The 19,511-nt window shown below is 45.1% G+C and overlaps 1 protein-coding gene across 1 annotated transcript; it reads right to left on the minus strand.

The window, feature by feature from the left end:
* Nucleotides 1-660: 660 nt before the first annotated feature.
* On the minus strand, nt 661-19,385 carry LOC123392848 (transport and Golgi organization protein 1 homolog). The gene is made up of 10 exons (XM_045082928.1): nt 19,359-19,385; nt 19,066-19,192; nt 16,378-16,479; nt 8,633-8,693; nt 8,490-8,525; nt 8,343-8,410; nt 8,125-8,219; nt 7,089-7,153; nt 3,965-4,118; nt 661-844 (listed from the first exon to the last, which is right to left on the minus strand). The coding sequence occupies exons 2-10, from the start codon at nt 19,107-19,109 to the stop codon at nt 840-842; spliced, it is 630 nt and encodes a 209-aa protein (XP_044938863.1). The 5' UTR covers nt 19,110-19,192; nt 19,359-19,385; the 3' UTR covers nt 661-839.
* Nucleotides 19,386-19,511: the final 126 nt, after the last annotated feature.

Genomic DNA, 19,511 nt, shown 5'->3' on the forward strand with positions numbered 1-19,511 from the left:
GTGAGAATGGAGCTGGATCCCATGACCTGGGAAGAAGGAGGGCTCTGCTGCAGAAGGGATTGGGAAAAAAGGGCCTAAAAGGGGACAGAAGCATACACACCCAAATCCTCCTGCTGCTGAGGAAGGGATGGGTCTCCTTTCGGGGACCTCTGCCCTGCCCATCCCTCAACAGGGAAACTGTGGGAGGACTGTGGGGCATCATGGGTCTTACCACAAACACTGCCACCATCAGCTCCACTCAAGGCCCCCCTGTGGTTGGGGGGCAGCTGGTTAGGTGAAAACCCTGCACAAAAGCTGGTTTAATGCAGGGCCTCCTCACCCAGGCTCTCAGGGCCTCACCTCACACTTCATTCTCTGCTCACTGTCACAGTAGACCACTGCATAGGGACAGCCACCTGTCCTGCTGATCACTACCCCCCTAAACAAGAGGGTGCCATGTGCTCAAGAGGATCTGTCACCAGAGTTATATACAAACACCATCAGATCTAAATTCAACCTGGGCCCCCTCCCCAGAAAGTCCCTTGCAGTAGAAGTACCACGAAGGGTAATCTTGCTCTATCCTCCATTCCCCACTGCTGCCAGGGTGTTATCTGTCTGAAGGCTTCACCCTGTGCCCTCGAAGGAGAGGGACTGTAGGTCCCCCTGAAGGGAGATGCTGACACAGAGACAGAACCATGAACAGTTTATTGGGGAGATACCAGGAGAGACAAAGCACAGGGTACAGGATGGGCAGGGAAAGCATTCAGACCACCAGGAAGAAACATTCATATCTTGACTAGATATAAACTCATTGGAGCCTGGTTGTTGGAGGTCAAGGAAGTCTTCAGATTACAAAATGATTACCCTGTAAGGCAAGAGGATTTGGGTTAGTACAATGGGAACTTATGTTTTTCCTAAATGCTCTCTGCCTTCCATACTGTATCTGAGGCCTTGGATGAACACTTGGGTGTGTGGCCACATCTGTGAGTCTGTATGTAATAGACAATAACTGTCTTCACATCTCACATAGAAATATCTGATTGTACCTGTTCTCTTAACTATATTTTACTACATTGTGGCTAGGACCTGACATTTAATAGAAAAAAGGGGGCTCTTTGCCTTGTCTTTAAAATGAGAATTGCCACTACCGGGGCTGAGGTATTACACTCTTAGTGTATTTTATGGACTTAAACAAACACTTTTTTTTGATGCTCATTGGCATGGAGCTATTTTTCATTTAAACAGTGAGAATGGTGAATGGTCAGAGCCCAGATTCTTTGCCATTATTATTATTATTATTTTTTCTTTTTGAGACAGAGACAGAGAAAGCACAAACTTGTGAGCGAAGAGGGATGGGGGAGAAGTGAGGGAGAGAGAGAATCCCAGATAGGCTCCACACTCAGCACCGAGCCCGACTTGGGCCTCAATCTCAAAAGCTCGAGATCATGACCTGAGCAGGAATCAAGATTCTGCTGCTTAACCCACTGAGTCGCCCAGGGGCCCCAGCAGGTTCTTTATGTACTTCAACTCCTATTGTTCTAGTGACCTCAGAATCCAATATGTTCTCTCTATGACAGATTAAAATAAAAGCTGAGGCCCTGAGAAGGCCCCACTGAGAGCTGGTATTTGGACTGAGAAATCTGGAATACAGGCAAATCTGGACACTGGGACTGAAGTCCCAGAGAAGTGCACAGCTATAGGCAGGGTGGTGACGCAGATGCGGAGGCCTGGTGACAGGGCTCCAGCTAGGGCTGCTCCTGGCCAACCCTGACTCTCCCACTAACAGTCTGACTCGGGCTGAGGCCAGGGCGGCCACCATTCACTGGTTCTCCGTCTTGTCTTCATGTTTTCTCGCTGCTGGACTTAAAGTCAGCCAGACAAGAATCCCCAAAGGCCAAGTTAAATTTCCAAATCTCCACAACACTCTTTCACATGGTTCAGAATTTTCAGAAATTCAGGGAAACAACGCTCTTCACAGACTATGAGTGAAGGGATTCATGGCAAAAACGACATTCTGAGACAAATAACGGCGTGATCCACACTGTGTGAGTGAACACATGCTGCAGTCGGTGTGGACGGCATGGTGTCTTCACACTCACTCTCAAGCTGCTGGCCTGCCAGGAACGGCCTCACCCTCCCTGAGAGAAGCCCAGCCTCTCCCTGAGCACCTCGGGCCTTCTGGGCATCCACAACCTCCTGTTTCTGTGTGACTCAGGGCTCCCTCCCTTCTTTCTGGATACATCTCTAGTTCTTCCCTTATACAGAACACACGGTCTATGTCCTGTCATCAGTGTGTCCCTCCCTTCTCTCAGACACACACCTTCAATTCCTCACATTAAGGCCTCATCCCTCCCTGGAGCACAGAGCATCATCTCCATACCATATGTGTGTGAAACCTGCTGTGCCCAGCATTCGGAGAAGGGCAGGTCTCTGCCACCACAAGGAACCTACAACCCTCTCAGTATGACTGGAAGACAAGGTCCATCAATTCTAAGTACAGAACAACCAGAAGAAAGTTACCATGTCTTTAGCAGTCTTCACTCCCTCATGCCACGAGAGGCCTGTGGGCAGCACCGCTGGTCCTTGTGGAGGACGCTCCAGCATCTGTATCTGACCCACACCATGGAAAAGACAGAAGCTTCTCCACCTGGAAGTGACTGAGCAACATTCCAGCAAACCCTCTACACCTGCCTCCGGCATCTGCCACTTTTTCTTTCATTCTCACCTCCCAGACCAGACAAGAGCATTATCCACAAGTTTCTAAGCTACAGAGGGACAAGGGCAGACCCCTACGCTAATGAACAATGAAGGGACCACTTCCCTGTGTCAGGCGTTTATACAACTAAGGAAATGACAGCTTAAACCCTACACACTGCAGATGAAGTGAGAGGTGTTTCATCCCTCCCAGAACAACGTATGCGGATGCTGGATGTGTACGACGGTAAGAGACAGATGTCTGCCATTGTGCAAGGGAGACACTTCCTTTCCAACAATGGCAACTGCCCACTGCTTAGTGTGCGCAAATAGCCAGGCACAAGCACGTGTGTCCTGAAGAACTTCAGAATCATACAGCGTCCCCAGCCTGGTTTCCCCTTGAATGTCAAGCCCTGAACACAAACTCTGCCTTTGCTCCACTGACACAACCAGAAGGTGATGATCTGGAAATAGACGCCTGTAAGCTCTGCATGAAGACTTGCCACTTTGAACGGGAAACGACACCACACACAGACCCCAGGATATACCCAACACACAGAGGTCAGGACACTGTGCTGCCCAGAGAGGAACAGGACTCCAGAAATGGGTACAACTGAAAACGCCCCAGCATTTACTTGGTTCTTCTCTGGGACCTTCTTGGGCATGGTGCTGCTATTGTCCCCTTGAGCTCCACAGGCTTCTGATTGGGACCGAAGGCCGAGAAGGGACAGAGGTGGTTTCAGACTGACGATCACACAGGATTCAAGCCAACCCTCTACCCCTGCCCCAGCCTATTCCCCTCTCTCCTTCCGGAGGGTCCACTGTGTTTCTCACAGGACTCCCCGGACCCCTGTGGACGAAGGCGGGAACTGTCCATCACCCTCGCAGATACAACCACTCTTCCTGGGACATATGTTTCCAGAACTAATCTATAATGCTGGACAACTGGGGGTCTCCACATGTGAGACTGATGTGAAGGTTGTGCTTCGTCCAGCCCAGAGCCCAAAACATCGTGTCTGTGTAGTGCACCTGGGCAATGCTTCTATGTCTGTCCTCTGTGGAATGTCACTTTTCTGCTCCATAGTAGATGCCTGCTGCCCAGTTCTGTATGGTGAACCAGACAGTCCATGAGATGGACATCAGACAAAGTGGAGGAATGTTACCATGTCCTCACTTGGGCTTATTGCTGCATTGCAAAGCCTTGTGGTACCACCTCTCCATCCTCTCCACCGACAGAAGTGGTTCAACTATGAATAAGCTCTATGACCCATGTCAATTCAGATCATCTCACCTTGTGGTGGAGGAACGAAGTGTGGCCGAGGCCCCCATGTCCACCACTGTGGAGGTGGATGAGGAGGAGGGAAGTCTGGTACATTCCACCCCATGTGGTAGGGCATACGGAGGAGCCCTGGGCAATGAGGGAACTCTCTCACACCTCTAGCAACCTGCAGAACAGACAAGAAAATATTTTAGCAAAACAGACAAAAGTTGCAACACCAAGAAAAAAAGAAACCAAAAGAAAGAGCTCCCAGCATCCGGCTCCTTCTCCAATACCACCTTCCAGGAGAGCTGCATCATGCTAGAAAACTTACATGTCCCTCCCAGCTGGGGCCAGTACAATGAGGGGGGAGACGGCAATGGCTGTTACAGGAATAGCCTGTCACCACACATCACTGCCCATGTCGGCCCACATTATCCAGCAAGAAGTAGTGTCTTCAAGATGAAAAAGGATCATTGCAAACTAAAGCAGCACATTCCAGACACGGAGGCATCGACATCCTGAACAATACTTCCTCTATCCTCCTCAGACACCAGAGAAGATTTTGCTTTGGGCAGAATAGAGAGAATGTGACGAAACTGAATGCCCTTTCTCCACAAAGTTTCTGAGCCACTTGAGGGGAATCGTTGGCGTATAAGTCCCTGACTCTCCCCACGCTGCCTCGCTCCTGACAAAGGGGTCCTCTACTCTCTACAGTTTCTGTCCATGGCTACAAAGACACTTGAGGAATTAGGGCCTTGTGGTCTGACAGGGGCACTGGAAAAGTGTCGTCCGAGGGACATGATATCAAAAAACCTTTATTTACACTGAGCAGCTGTGCTTGTCTTTTTTTTTTTTTTTTAAGATTTTATTTATTTGACAGACAGAGATCAGAAGCAGGCAGAGAGAGAGAGAGGAAGGGAAGCAGGCTCTCTGCTGAGCAGAGAGTCTGATGTGGGGCTTGATCCCAGCACATAGGATCATGACCTGAGCCTAAGGAGAGGCTTTAATGCATTGAGCCACACAGGCATCCCCTGTGGTTGTCTGAAAACACAGTCATTTGGAAAATTTCAACCTACTGAGTTCCAGAGTAATTTTGTACAATGGGAAATGAAGATGGGAAGGCCATATGAGAGAATTCACAAAAGGGTATATGCTTCCCAGTGGAAAACTCCACACTTGTGATGAGAAAAGAAATCAACTCTCACAGTAACTTAGGACCCAATGACCTGCTCCTGGAAACCCAGCTGAAGGGCTGGGAGGCAGTGATCATGCACGTAATCACTGATGTCCCCCTTCAGAACGTGTGACCCAGTGTGCGATTATGACAGTGCACATAAGAGCTTTGACACTTCAAAATACTTGTAGAAAGGGTCTTAAGTGGGCTGGTTCTGCAAGGCACGTTTTCCAGCAGAAGTAAAATGGAGATGACTTGTGAAACATGCCCTGAGAACATTGCAGACTGCAAAGGAGACAGTATAAAATGCAGAGAGAGTTTTCCCCAGTTTCCGTTTGTGAGGATTACCAGACCCATCTATCCCCAGCATGAGCACAACACCAGTGCACCTGAACGCAACCTAAAGGGAGTCGGGCTGGCCAGAGGACTTCACTGTGGAGGGAGGGGCCCTCCTCCCCCAGTTACTTCCCTGGAGTGCACTGTGGGCAGGCAGGGGTACACATCCACACACACATCTTCCCCACCACCATGTTCCAATCCTATAGCATCTGTGCCAGAACGGCTATCCGCCCCCTGGGTCTCACCTAGCACCTGGGGTGAAGAGATGCCATGGGGAAAACTACTGTCACCACATGTTAATATAGATCTGCACACCTCGACAGAGACAAGAGTGTGACACCAAGGATAATCAACTAAGGGAAAAAACTCCATTCACGACAGGCCAGTATCTACAGCTGGGACCACACCTCCCCCATCACAGCAAACAGAGCAGCTCCTTCTATACATTGAGAACAAACAAAATGATAGGCCCTGGAAAGCCTGTTGTCCACACGTGGAAGTGCATGTGCTTATGGGTCAACCGGAAGCCCACCAGCATCCCCCCTGAACAGCTCTGCTTCCCTCCCTGACAATGGGATCTCCTACACTCCACAAGGGCTGTCCATGGCCACAGACACCGCTGAGGAGATAGGAGTGTCCGGAGTCCTGCAGAGGACCTGGAAGAGTGCTTTCTGAGAGTAACAGGACCCCTTTGAGTGAGCGAGACCAGCTCTGTGGATCTACGTCCCCGACATTCGGACAGTCCTTAGCTCAGGCACAGAGCAAATGCCTAGTCTTTGGTGCTGAGACCCACTGATGGGCTGATTCGATACCCCCAAATGGGAACCAGTGTGTCTGGAGAGCACAGGCAATGCTCCCAAGATGGGTCGGGAGAGACCCTATGAGTTGGCACAGCCATCAGACCCCATCAGAACCCGCTCATGGAAGCACGAGTAAAAACACGTGTGAGGTGTGGGCCTTGCAGAGAGTCACTGGGATTCCCTCTTCAGGGCTGCTGCTCCAGGGGGTGTTTTCTATGACACACCTGGCACCTGCCAGAGTTCATCATCATCTCACCCAGGGGCTAACTGGAGGGATTCCAGCTGTCGTCTTCATCCACTCAGAAGGGACGCACGGGAGGTCACAGCTCACCTTTCTCCACAAACACTCAAGCTGCCCAAAGCATGTGGGGCAAGTGTGACGCGGTCCTGGCTTTTCCCATTTTCCATCTGAGGACCTCTGCAGATACCCTCCCAGGTTAGTCTCCTGACCCGAATACTAAAAATGCTCCAGCTCCCGCAGGAAAGCAAACCGCAAGGAGTCAGCCGGACTAGCTGACTTCACTGTGGGGTGAGATGTCACCCTCCTCGAGTTATGTACACAGACACATACACGCACGTCCACACACACACACACATACACACACAGATGCATGAGGTGAGCATCCTACCATCACGTGTCTCAAAGCATCTACAGCTTTGGGAGGAAGCACAAAATTGAAGATCTCTAATGGAGCAGGCGGAGGCTCCTGGGTGAACAGCGTGCACTCTGAAAGGGATGATCGCAGGACACACACACCAAGGCCACAGGCTAGGACAGGGACCTGTCCACACTGCAATCCATTTCAGAAACGGACACAACTAAAAATGCCCAAGCACTTACCGTATGCATCTCTGGGTCGCTTTGAGGGCTAGTGCTGCTGTTCATCCTGGGAACCACTCTAGATGCTAGATCAGACAAAGGTCAGAGTTTTATATTGGTTTCGTGCCCTCCATGCCTTCCTCTCCCCATCTTGCACTCTTTCCCACACTTGGGTCCCTTATCAGAGGGTTTCACCCGTGACTCAAGTGAGTCCTTTGCAACGAGAGACACCAGTCTCCTCTTGCCTGAGACACTCCAGGGCCCTGGTTCCAGTGTTTCTGTAAGTAACCCATCATGTGTAAAAACAGGTCGGGGTACAACTGGCTATCAACACTAAAATTGGGGTGCTCAACACACATCAGAAAAAAATCACTTTATCTTCATAGATTAAACACCTAAGTGAGAATAGCCTTGCGTGGGGACATCCACAAACCCTCAACATGAACAGCCCATGTTCTCTTCTCAGGCCACAGGTGAATGGTTCATTTGTCCATCCTGCATTTGGGACCTAGAATGCGTGACTGGCCAACAAATAAACATTTCAGGGAAGAAACAGACTTTGACATTTGTATAGTCACGAAAAAAGAAATCATAGACAGATTGAGCAATAAAGCTATGGCATTGCACCGATAACATGAGAGGAGTAAAATATATTTCATTGCTCAATATGGTCCTATAGATGACAAATAAAACAAAAATATAGAAACCTCCATAATGAGTAAATAAATGCCCTTTTTCACAAATAGTCTTTTTTTTTTTTTTTGTCAAGGTCTGACCACTGAGTCAAGGTGGGAAGGGCGCTCGTCTCGCACCTTCTCAGGCTCAGCTCTTCCGAAGGGGGTAGCAGGGGGAAGGTGTGGAGCGGTGTGAGCTCCACCTGTCATGGGGCAAGTGTCCTGCTGCCTGGGGACATATAAGAAAAGCAACCTCCTGTCACCCCTTCAGACAACCTGCAGGCTGGAGGTGGACACACAGCAATCACCCACAGGAACAGGAAGGACACCGTGTGGTTTCACAGCAGAAATCAGGCTGCTGCATTTCACATCGTGCTCCCTACCTTGCCACACAGGCTTCTGCGACTCAGGCCTTCCCGGCATCAGTTCCCGCCTCACGGATCCCACAGGCAGCATCTCCCTTTGCATCATGCGCAGTCTTGAACACAGAAAAAGAATGGACATCTCTAAGAATTACAACACCACGTCCTCTCCTAGGCAGTAAACAGCATAGCCGTCACCTTTCCAAACACCCGTAAAAACGCACGTCAAACTCTCGCACCTGTATTTCAGGCAGGCGTTCTCCCTGCTCTGCTGCATCATCCTTGTTTCCCAATACCGAGCCTTCATCTGCGGCAGAAAAACACACCCACCTTCAGTTGTGCCCGACTGTGCCGCAAACGAAGATGAGGAAAAGGAAAATACTTACCCAGTTAGCCAGAGCGTTCCTCTCTTGAACTGCGATCTGAAAAAGCCAACACACCAGAAACCCATGTTCAGGGCTCTAAGGGCCACGACCATCACCTGCAGGGGGCGCCAAGGGGTCAGTGTGTTGGACACAACTCCCATTACCTTGTGGTTGAAGGTGAGGTTAGACTCCTGCAGCTCTTCCCGCATTTCTTCCACTTCTTGTCTGTGAGGGGGACAATTGTTTTCTTCAGACAAAACCCAACACTGGGTGTGATTTTCAATCATCTGCCAATGTGGCCTCCTCCTCTTATCTGTCCCCTCATACAATTGATCCTGACACAGGAAACACTTTCACCTGACTATAATTGGACTGTGGGATCAAAGCTGTTCTTACAGCCTTTCCTTCATCATTTTTCTTTGCCTGCGGGATCAAAACCGACAAAACTTCCTTACCCGTTTTCAATCTTTCCCTCAGTTATCACATGACAAATGTCTTTTGTCATGAAGCTCTATTCTCCTCTAACTTCTATCCTCACTATGGTTCCCAGGTTTGCAAAGACCAGCACCATCAGATGCCACTACTGGGCTTATGGGAAAGACTCATCCTAGGACAAACTGTTTTCCTCCAAACACCACCTCAAGGACGCTGGTATGGAGCTAGTTTCCACAGTCAGGCCAACACTGGGGATCCGGATATGTTTAGTAACGTAATTGTTTTGTGCCTTATCTTTCTGTGTCAGTTAATTCGCTCTGGATACATCCTCTGAATTTTAGTGTATATTACTTAATTGAGTCCTCAAAATGTACAAAGATTAACAATCCAAAGGGAGGGAGGAGTCAAGATGGTCGAGAAAAAGCAGGCTGAGATGACATCAGGTAGCAGGAGACGAGCTAAATAGCTTATCAAAACATTCCAAACACCTACAAATCCAACAGGAGATCGAAGAGAAAAAGAGCATCAATTTGAGAAACAGAAAATCGACTACTTTCTGAAAGGTAGGACCCACGGAGAAGTGAATCCAAAGCGACGCGAAGAGAGACCCTGGGGGGAGGGTCCGGCTTCTGACAAGCAACAGAGCACAAAACCAGGACTTTTAAAAGCGATGCGCACTGAGGGACGTCGCTCCAGAGGCTAAACCGGGCTGAAGCCCGTGCAGGGACAGCATGCCCCCAGGTCCTGCAGGGTCACAGAAGGCCCGGGGGTGTCTGAGTGTCATAGAACACGCAGGTATTAGAGCGGGGAAGCCGGGAACAGAAAGAGAGCCAAGGAGTGACCTCTCAACTCAGCGTTACCTTGAACCGTAATCCATGGCACAGGATCTGGGGAAATCCCCCCAAAAGAGCTCAGCGATCTAAGGGTTTCGGAGACTCCAGGTGGAGCTGTGTGCCAGAGACAGAGACACTTGGTCCCAGCCTGGGTGAGGTCTGAGCGCAGCCAGAGGCCAGGGAGAGGGAAATGATGAGTGCTTTTCCCTGAGGGCGCACTGAGGAATGGGTCCCTGAGCTCTCAGCTCCTCCAGGCCAGAGATTGGGAGGCCACCACTTTCATTACTGATCTCTGGAACTCTACGGAAAGTGTTCAGGAAACAAAATCTCCTGAAAGCGACCCCAGCGGATTACTTAGCCTGGCCTCTGGAAAGGGTGGTGCAATTCCGCCTGGGGCAAAGAGACCTGTGGATCACTACAACAGGCCCCTCCCTGAGAAGACCAACAAGAAATCCAGTCAAGACCAAGTTCACTTACCAAGGAGAACAGCGGAATACCAGAGGAGGCGAAAGCAAACCATGAATTCACGGCTTTCTCCTCATGATACTTTAGTCTTGCAAAGTTAATTTTTTTAACTTTACTTTATTATCTTCAGCTAATTTTTTTTTAACTTTTACCGTTTCTTCTTTTAACGTTTTTTAAACTAGTTTATCTTAACAATACATTTCATTAAAAAAATCTTTTTCAAACCTTCATTATTATTGTTGTATGTTATCCTTCATTGTATCTAACTTCAGTTTCTGTATACACGTAGGGTTTTTTCTTCTAAAAAATTTGGGGTACAACTTCTTCCAATAGATGAAACTACACCCTAAATCTACCACCGGGCTTGTTCTACTCTCCAGCCTGAGCAATTCTTCTCCATTTTCTTTTTCTTTATTCTCCCAACCAACTTACATATCAACTCTTTCTTTTGAAATTAAAAAAAAAATTCTTTTCATCTTAATAGTCATATTCTGTCCTTTCATTGTGTTTACTCTTATATATGTTTTCCATTCTTTAAAATTTTGGGAGGTAATTTCTTGTAAGAGACAAAAATACACCCAAAATTAAGTGAATGACCCTGTTCTAGTCACCAGTCTAATATGTATATATATTTTTTCTTTTTTATATTATTTCATTATTTGTATTCTTTTAAAATTTTTTTCCCTGAACTTCCTTTTACCCCCTTTCTCTCCCACCATGATTTGGGGTCTCTTCTGATTTGGCTCAAGCACACTTTCCTGGGGTCTTTGCCACCCTTTTAGTATTTTATTTGCTCCTTCAAATATTCTTATCTGGACAAAGTGACAAGGTGGAAAAACTCACCACAAAAAAAAGAACAAGAGGCAGTACCGAAGGCTAGGGACCTAATCAATATGGACATTGGTAATATGTCAGATCTAGAGTTCAAAATGACGATTCCCAAGGTTCTAGCCACGCTCTAAAAAGGCATGGAAGATATTAAAGAAACCCTATCTGGAGATATAAAAGCCCTTTCTGGATAAATAAAAGAACCACAGTTTAACCATGTTGAAATCAAAAAAGCTATTAAAGAGGTGCAATCAAAGATGGAGGCTCTTACTGCTAGGATAAATGAGGCAGAAGAAAGAATTAGTGATATAGAAGACCAAATAACAGAGAATAAAGAAGCTGAGCAAAAGAGAGACAAACAACTACAGGACCACTTGGGGAGTATTCCAGAGATAAGTGATACCATAAGACAAAACAACATTAGAATAACTGGGATTCCAGAAGGAGAAGAGAGAGAGCAGAGCAGAAGGTCTATTGGAGAGAATTATTGGAGAGAATTTCCCTAATATGGCAAAGGGAGCAAGCATCAAAATCCAGGAGGTGTAGAGAACCCCCCTCGAAATCAATAAGAATAGGTCCACAACCCGTCATCTAATAGTAAAATTTACAAGTCTTAGCAACAAAGAGAAAATCCTGACAGCACCCCGGGACAAGAAGTCTGTAACATACAATGGTAAAAATATTAGATTGGAAGCAAACGTATCCAAAGTGACCTGGCAGACCAGCAAGGAATGGCAAGATATATTCAGAGCAATAAACGAGAACAATATGCAGCCAAGAATACTATATCCAGCTAGACTATCATTGAAAATAGAAGGAGAGGTAAAAACATTCCAGGACAAACAAAAACTGAAAGAATTTGCAAAAACACCAAACCAGCTCTACAAAAAATATTGAAAGTAGTCCTCTAAGCAAAGAGAGAGCCTAAAAGTTGTAGATCAGAAAGGAACAGAGACAACATACAGTAACAGTCATCTTACAGGCAATACAAGGGCACTAAATTTATATCTCTCAATAGTTCCCCTGAATGTAAATGGGTTAAATGCCCCAATCAAAAGACACAGGGTATCAGAATGGATAAAAAAAAAAAATACCCAACCATATGCTGCCTACAAGAATCTCATTTTAGACCCTAAGACACATTCAGATTTAAAGCGAGGGTGTGGAAAACAATTTACCATGCTAATGAAAATCAGAAGAAAACTGGAGTGGCAATCCTTCTATCAGATCAATTAGATTTTATGCCAAAGACTATAATAAAAGAGATGAGGAAGGACACTATATTATACTCAAAGGGTCTCTCCAACAAGAAGATCTAACTAAATTTTAAATATCTATGCCCCTGACATGGGAGCAGCCAACTATATAAACCAATTAATAACAAAATCAAAGAAACACATCAACAATAATACAAGAAGAGTAGGGGACTTTAACACTCTCCTCACTGAAATGGACAGATCATGCAAGCGAAAGATGAACAAGGAAATAAATGCCTTAAATGACACACTGGACCATCACAGATGTATTCAGAACATTCCATCCCAAAGCAACAATACGTATTCTTCTCTAATGCACATGGAACATTCTCCAAAATAGATCACATTCTGGGTCATAAATCAGGCCTCAACCGGTATCAAAAGATTGCGATCATCCCCTGCATATTTTCAGACCACAAAGCTCTGAAGCTAGAACTCAATCACAAGAGGAAAGTTGGAAGGAACTCAAATGACAGAGAAAGGAAGCTAAAGAGCATCCTATTAAAGAATGGATGGGTCAACCAGGAAAATAAAGAAGAATTGAAAAAAAAAAATTCATGGAAACAAATGACAATGAAAACACAATGGTTCAAAATCTGTGGGACACAGCAAAGGCAGTGCTGAGAGGAAAATATATAGCGATACAAGCCTTTCTCAAGAAATAAGAAAGGTCTCAAATATACAACCTAACCCTACACCTAAAGGAGCTGGAGAAAGAACACCAAAGAAAACCTAAACTCAGCAGGAGAAGAGAAATCATAAAGATCAGAGCAGAAATCAATGAAATAGAAACAAACAGGGGCGCCTGGGTGGCTCAGTGGGTTGGGCCTCTGCCTTCAGCTCAGGTCATGATCCCAGGGTCCCGGGATCGAGCCCCGCATCGGGCTCTCTGCTCAGCGGGAAGCCTGCTTCCTCCTCCCTCTCTCTGCCTGCCTCTCTGCCTACTGCCTACTTGTGATCTCTCTCTCTGTCAAATAAATACTTAAAATCTTTCAAAACAAACAAACAAACAAATAAAAAAAACAATAGAACAAATCAATGAAACTAGGAGCTGGTTCTCTGAAAGAATTAATAAGATTGATAAACCCCTGGCCACACCTATCAAAGGAAAAGAAAAAAGGACCCAAATTAATAAAATCACAAATGAAAGAGGAGAAATCAAACCAACACCAAAGAAATACAAACAATTATAAGAACATATTATGAGCAACTCTTTGCCAACAAATTTGACAATCTGGAAGAAGTGGGTGTACTAGTAGAGACAATATTATCTACCACAAGTGAGCCAGGAAGAAATAGAAAACCTTAACAGACCCATAACCAGTAGGGAGACTGACTGAAATAGTCATCAAAAATATCCAAACAAATAAAAGCCCAGGGCCAGATTGCTTCCCAGGGGAATTCTATCAAACATTTAAAGAAGAATTAATTCCTATTGTCCCGAAACTGTTCCAAAAAACTGAAATGGTAGGAAACCTTCCAAACTCGTTTTATGAGGCCTGCATCACCTTGATCCCCAAACCAGACAAGGATCCCATCCAAAAAGAGAATTACAGATCAAGATCCTTGATGAACACAGATGCAAGAATTCTCACCAAAATACTAGCCAATAGGATCCAAGAGTACATTAAAACGATTATTCTCCACCACCAAGTGGGATTTATTCCAGGGCTGCAAGGTTGGTTCAACATCCGCAAATCAATTAATGTGATACAATACATTAAGAAAAGAACAAGAACCACATGATACTCTCAATAGATGCTGAAAAAGCATTGGACAAAGTATAGCATTCCTTCCTCATCAGAACACTTCAAAGTGTAGGGATAGAGAGCACATATCTCAATATTATCAAAGCCATCTATGGAAAACCCACTGCAAATATCATTCTCAATGGAGAAAAACTGAGAGCTTTTCCGCTAAGGTCAGGAACACGGCAGGGATGTCCATTATCACCACTGCTATTCAACATAGTACTAGAAGTCCACGCCTCAGCAATCAGACAACAAAAAGATATCAAAAACATCCAAATCGGCCAAAAAAAAAAAAAAGTCAAACTCTCACTCTTTGCAGATGATATGATACTATATGTGGAAACCCCAAAAGACTTCACTCCAAATCTGCTAGAACTTGTACAGGAATTCAGTAAAGTGTCAGGATATAAAACCGATGCACAGAAATCAGTTGCATTGCTTTACACAACAACAAGACAAAAGGACGAAAATTAAGGAGTCAACCCCATTTACAACTGCACCAAAACCCACAAGATAATTAGGAATACAACTAAGCAAAGAGGCAAAGAATCTATACTAAGAAAACTCTAAAGTACTCATGAAAGAAATTGAGGAAGACACAAAGAAATGGAAAAAGGTTCCATGCACCTGGATTGGAAAAACAAATATTATGAAAATGTCTTTGCTACCTAAAGAAATTCACACACATTTAATGCAATCCCTATCAAAATCCCATCCATTTTTTTTTTCAAAGAAATGGAACAAATAATCCTAAAATTTATATGGAACCAGAAAAAACCTCGAATAGCCAAAGCAATATTGAAAAAGAAAGCCAAAGTTGGTGGCATCACAATTCTGGAATTCAAGCTCTGCTACAAAGCTGTCATCATCAAGACAGAATGGTACTGGAACAAAAACTGACACATAGATCAATGGATCAGAAGAGAGAACCCAAAAATACACCCTCAACTCTATGGTCAACTAATCTTCAACAAAGCAGGAAAGAACGTCCAATGTCCAAATGACAGTCTCTTCAACAAATGGTGTTGGGAAAATTGGACAGCCACATGCATTAAAATGAAACTGGACCATTTCCTTACACTACACAGGAAAATAGACTCAAAATGGACGAAGGACGTCAATGTGAGAAAGGAATCCATCAAAATCCTTGAGGAGAATACAGGCAACAACATCTTCACAACCTCAACCACAGCAACTTCTTCCTAGAATCATCATCAAAAGGGAGGAAATCAAAGGCAAAGGCAAAAAAAAACTACTTGGAACTTCATCAAGACCAAAAGCTTCTGCACAGCAAAGGAAACAGTTAACAAAACCAAAAGACAACTGACAGAATGGGAGAAGATATTGGCAAACAACATATCAGATAAAGGGGTAGGATCCAAAATCTATAAAGAGCTTCGGAAACTCAACACCCAAAGAACAAATAATCCAATCAAGAAATGGCAGAGGACATGAACAGACATTTCTGCAAAGACATCCAGATGGCCAACAGACACATGAAAAATTGCTCCACATCACTCGGCATCAGGGAAATTCAAATCAAAACCACAATGAGATACCACCTCACACTAGTCAGAATGGCTAAGATTAACAAGTCAGGAAATGACAGATGCTGGCGAGGATGCATAGAAAAAGGAACACTCTTACACTTTTGGTGGAAATGTAAGCTGGTGCAACCAACTCTGGAAAACAGCATGGTGGTTTGTCAAAAAGCTGAAAATAGAGCTACCCTATGACCCAGAAATTGCACTACTGGCTATTTACCCTAATGATACAAACGTAGTGATCTGAAGGGCCACGTGTACCTGAATGTTTATAGCAGCAATGTCCACAATAGCCAAACTACGGAAAGGACCTAGATGTCCATCAACAAATGAGTGGATAAAGAAGATGTGGTATATATATATACAGTGGAATACTATGAAGCCATCAAAAGAAATATCTTGCCATTTGCGACGACGTGCATGGAACTAGAGGGAATTATCCTTATCGAAAGAAGTCGACCGGATAAAGACAACTATCATAGGGTCTCCCTGACATGAGGAAGTGGAGATGCAACGTGGGGGGTTGTGGGGTAGGAAAAGAATAAATGAAACAAGATGTCACAAAATAAACTGAGGGATGCTGGGGGGAAGGTTGTAGGGAGAGGATGGTGGGGTTATGGACACTGGGGAGGGTATGAGCTATGGTGAGTGCTGTGAAGTGTGTAAGCCTGGTGAATAACAGACCTGTACCCCTGGGGCTAAGAATACATCATAGGTTTATAAGAAAATTAAAAAATTTAAAAAAAAATCCAAAGGGAACTTTTCAGGAGCCAATAGTATGTAGTGTCTGAACTTACCTGTACTTCTCCATTTCTTCTTCAGTTACTTTCAGATATTTATCGGCAGCTAACAGCTCATTCTTAGTTGCATTCAATTCATACAGTTTCTCTTCTAGCTTCCTAAGATGGGAGAGATATATACATTGTCCAGTAGCCACGGTCCTGAATTTTTGCCATTTATTCTTCTAGCACACTTGATGGCCTATGTTGGAATGTCCCTGCTAAAAGCACAGACTGACAACACAACAGGGAAATGAATGAAGGCCCCATTTAGGGTTGAAGAAACATCAAACTTTTGCTGCTGGCCAAGCTCCCTGCAATCGGGGCTGTCTTTTTACTTGTCTACTTTAATTCATTCACCATGTCACCAAATAATATTGCACTCTGTGCCCTCTTGGAATGCGTCTTTGGTTTGAGATGGTGAAGGCTCATTTCAATTCAAAGTGAAAAGCCAAGCCTGACGAGCTACACTCATTAGGATGAATAGGGGCCCATCATTAGGCTCTGTGGGGAGCCCTGATCCTCAGACCAAGGCTGTGCCCCCACATTCAGCCCAAAGGAACTTCCAGAATATGGCTTCACTGGTATGGAAACTCACTCCCACACATCTCTAGGCTTTAGAAGTACAACCCCTGGCCCCTTGTGAAAGATCCTGGTATAGGAAAAGGCCAATCTTAGTGCCGAAAATATGTCCTCATATAATCCATGTGAACTGTCACATACTCAGGGTGTTATCTCAGTGGAACATAGTTCAGATGTAAATCTGTCAACTCCAGTGACTCTACCTTTATTTAAAAAAAAAAAAGATTTTATTTATTTATTTGAGAGAGAGAGATCTCAAGTATGCAGAGAGGTAGGCAGAGGGTGGGGGGGAAGCAGGCTGTCCACTGAGCAGAGAACCCAATGCTGGGCTCCCTCCCAGGGGGACCATGAACTCAGCCGAAAGCAGAGGCTCTAACCTACTGAACCACCCAGGCCCCCCAAGTCAACCTTCTTGACCAAAACCAGCTTCATGGATGGTGAAGGCAGCAAACGGTGATGCTTAGAAAGTTTGGTCTGCTGGGCTGCCCTCAACTCTTTTGTTCATGGTGTTCATTCACAAGGTTTCAACAGGACACTTGTCAAGAATCTCATGCAGAAAGACTTAGGGACAGACAAAAGCTCTAGAAAGAGAAGGACAGGAGCATCTGCTTCTGGTCTCTCAACCATCCTTCAGCAAATGTCTTCTGGAGCGGCAGTCAGTGTGTGGCTCAGGGATATGGTGTTGAAGAGAGAAAGGTGGTCAGGACATTGGGCCTGCCCCAAGAAGGTCCTGAAGTACGTAAATTAAAAGTAAGACTCCTTTCTTTGCCTGAATTGTGTTCTAACAGCAGAAATAAAAGTAATGAAATATTCTTATTATTAAAATTAATATTATTTCAAAGATTGATTTGAGAGAAGGAAAGAGTGAGGGGAGTGGGTCTTTACCAATGAACAGAACCCAAGTGCCTGTGAGAGAGAGTGGCCCCCACCCCCGATGTGGGAAGGAATAACACAAAGCTGAGTCTCCAGGGTAGACAGGGAACAGTTTTGCTTTTCCACATGAATGAGGGACTCCAACGTCCTTATCTCTCCTGAGAAATAAAAGGACACACTGGACAAGAGAGCAAACTTGTGAGTGAATGCACCCAATTTCTAAAGAGCACATGAAGAAACATGATAATCAGATGGAGAAGAAGGAAGCCTAGGAGAAAGCCAGCCTGGCAGTGGGAGCCAGTTTCCGGAGGACACATCAGTGAATTCTAGAACAGGCGAGTGAATACAAAGTAAATGAACAAGCAACCTTTTGGGGACAGGTTGGAATGCAACAAGTGAAGCTCTCATCCAGCCAGCAAAGATGAGACTTAGTGAAACTGTAGGCTTTGGTTGGGATCCAAGAGACATACACCTAGAAAATCGTGTGGAGGGGCACCAGGATGGCTCAGTAATTATCTGCTTAAAAGTATTTGGTACAGGTCATGATCCCAGGGTCCTGCAATAGAGCCCCACACTGGACTCCCTGTTCGGCGGGAAGCCTGCTTCTCCCTCTCACACTCCCCCTGCTTGTGTTCTCTCTCTCGCGGTGTCTCTTTCTGTCAAATAGATAAAGAAAAAAATCTCTTGAAAGAAAGAAAAGAAAGAAAGAAAAAAAAAAGAAAGAAAATCAGGTGGTCAGGAAATACCCTGGCCTTCTAAGGTATTGGGCTGCAGCGAATGATCTCAGTTGTACACCAGATAAAGGGACCCAGTATTGCTGGAGCCCCAGCACACTTTCCACAAAGAAACTTTCCCTGTTTCTGCAGGAAGAGAATTCCATTTTTCTCTCCATGTTCTGGACCCAAGTCTCATACTGAACAAGAAATGGACCTAATGCAGGAGTGGTCAGAGCATGTGATGAGAGTTAAAATGAAAGGGAAATGTAGACTGATCCAGAGGGGATCCATGTATCAAAGTGATTAATGCTGGTACCTTCCCCCTTCTTCCCCAATGAATCACACAATAACATGTGGCAAGTCATTAGAACAGAAAGGAAAATTCAGGTTACACAAATCAAGACAGGAAGGGCAGGCACAATTCTACAGAATGCATTTGGCAAAAGTACACAATGATCCAATTCCAGAAGATCCAAATACTTGCCGCCACGAAAATTCATACAACAATATCTATGACAACACAGCAATGGCTTACTCTTCTGCAGTCAGTTTTCGGTTTTCAGAGAACTCCACCACCATATCCAATTTTTTCTTTAGCAGGTTCAATTCTGCTTCTTTAGAACTCAGGGCATTACACTGGTCTTCCAGGAATGATTTCCTTTCTGTAAAGGATGAGTTTAATTTTCTATTTTTGTGCCATGACCTGAGAACTTGGTTTCAATGGGGAAAGGAGAAGGGCAACGCTGTGAAGGCAGAAAGGCATTCTCTCCCTGCCCGATGCAAACTCATTGCCACCATATGGAGATTTCTTCCCCCAAAACAAGGTACCTTTCAGTTCTTGGTTTTTTGATGCCAAGGCTCTCAACTCTTGATCCGCCAGTGCATCTTGGGCCTTTAAGACAGATTTGAGAAAAGACATATGAGGGAACCTAACAGGGCAGGATCATGGAGGGCAACAAAGAAAGCCCTTGAGGCATAAAT

Source organism: Mustela putorius, unplaced genomic scaffold (assembly GCF_011764305.1).
Source record: "Mustela putorius furo isolate JIRA1106 unplaced genomic scaffold, ASM1176430v1.1 tig00000633_pilon_pilon_pilon, whole genome shotgun sequence".
NCBI classification, from domain to species: domain Eukaryota; kingdom Metazoa; phylum Chordata; class Mammalia; order Carnivora; family Mustelidae; genus Mustela; species Mustela putorius.

Excerpts from the sequence above, each read along its gene's own strand:
- LOC123392848 (XM_045082928.1), bottom strand. The coding sequence starts at position 19,109 with ATGGTGGTGGAGTTCTCTGAAAACCGAAAACTGACTGCAGAAGA. Across the intron at positions 8,694-16,377 it reads GAAGAAATGGAGAAGTACAG|ACAAGAAGTGGAAGAAATGC; the intron begins GTAAGTTCAGAC and ends TCCCCCTCACAG. Across the intron at positions 7,154-8,124 it reads GCAGAAGCCTGTGTGGCAAG|CATCTAGAGTGGTTCCCAGG; the intron begins GTAGGGAGCACG and ends TGTCTGATCTAG.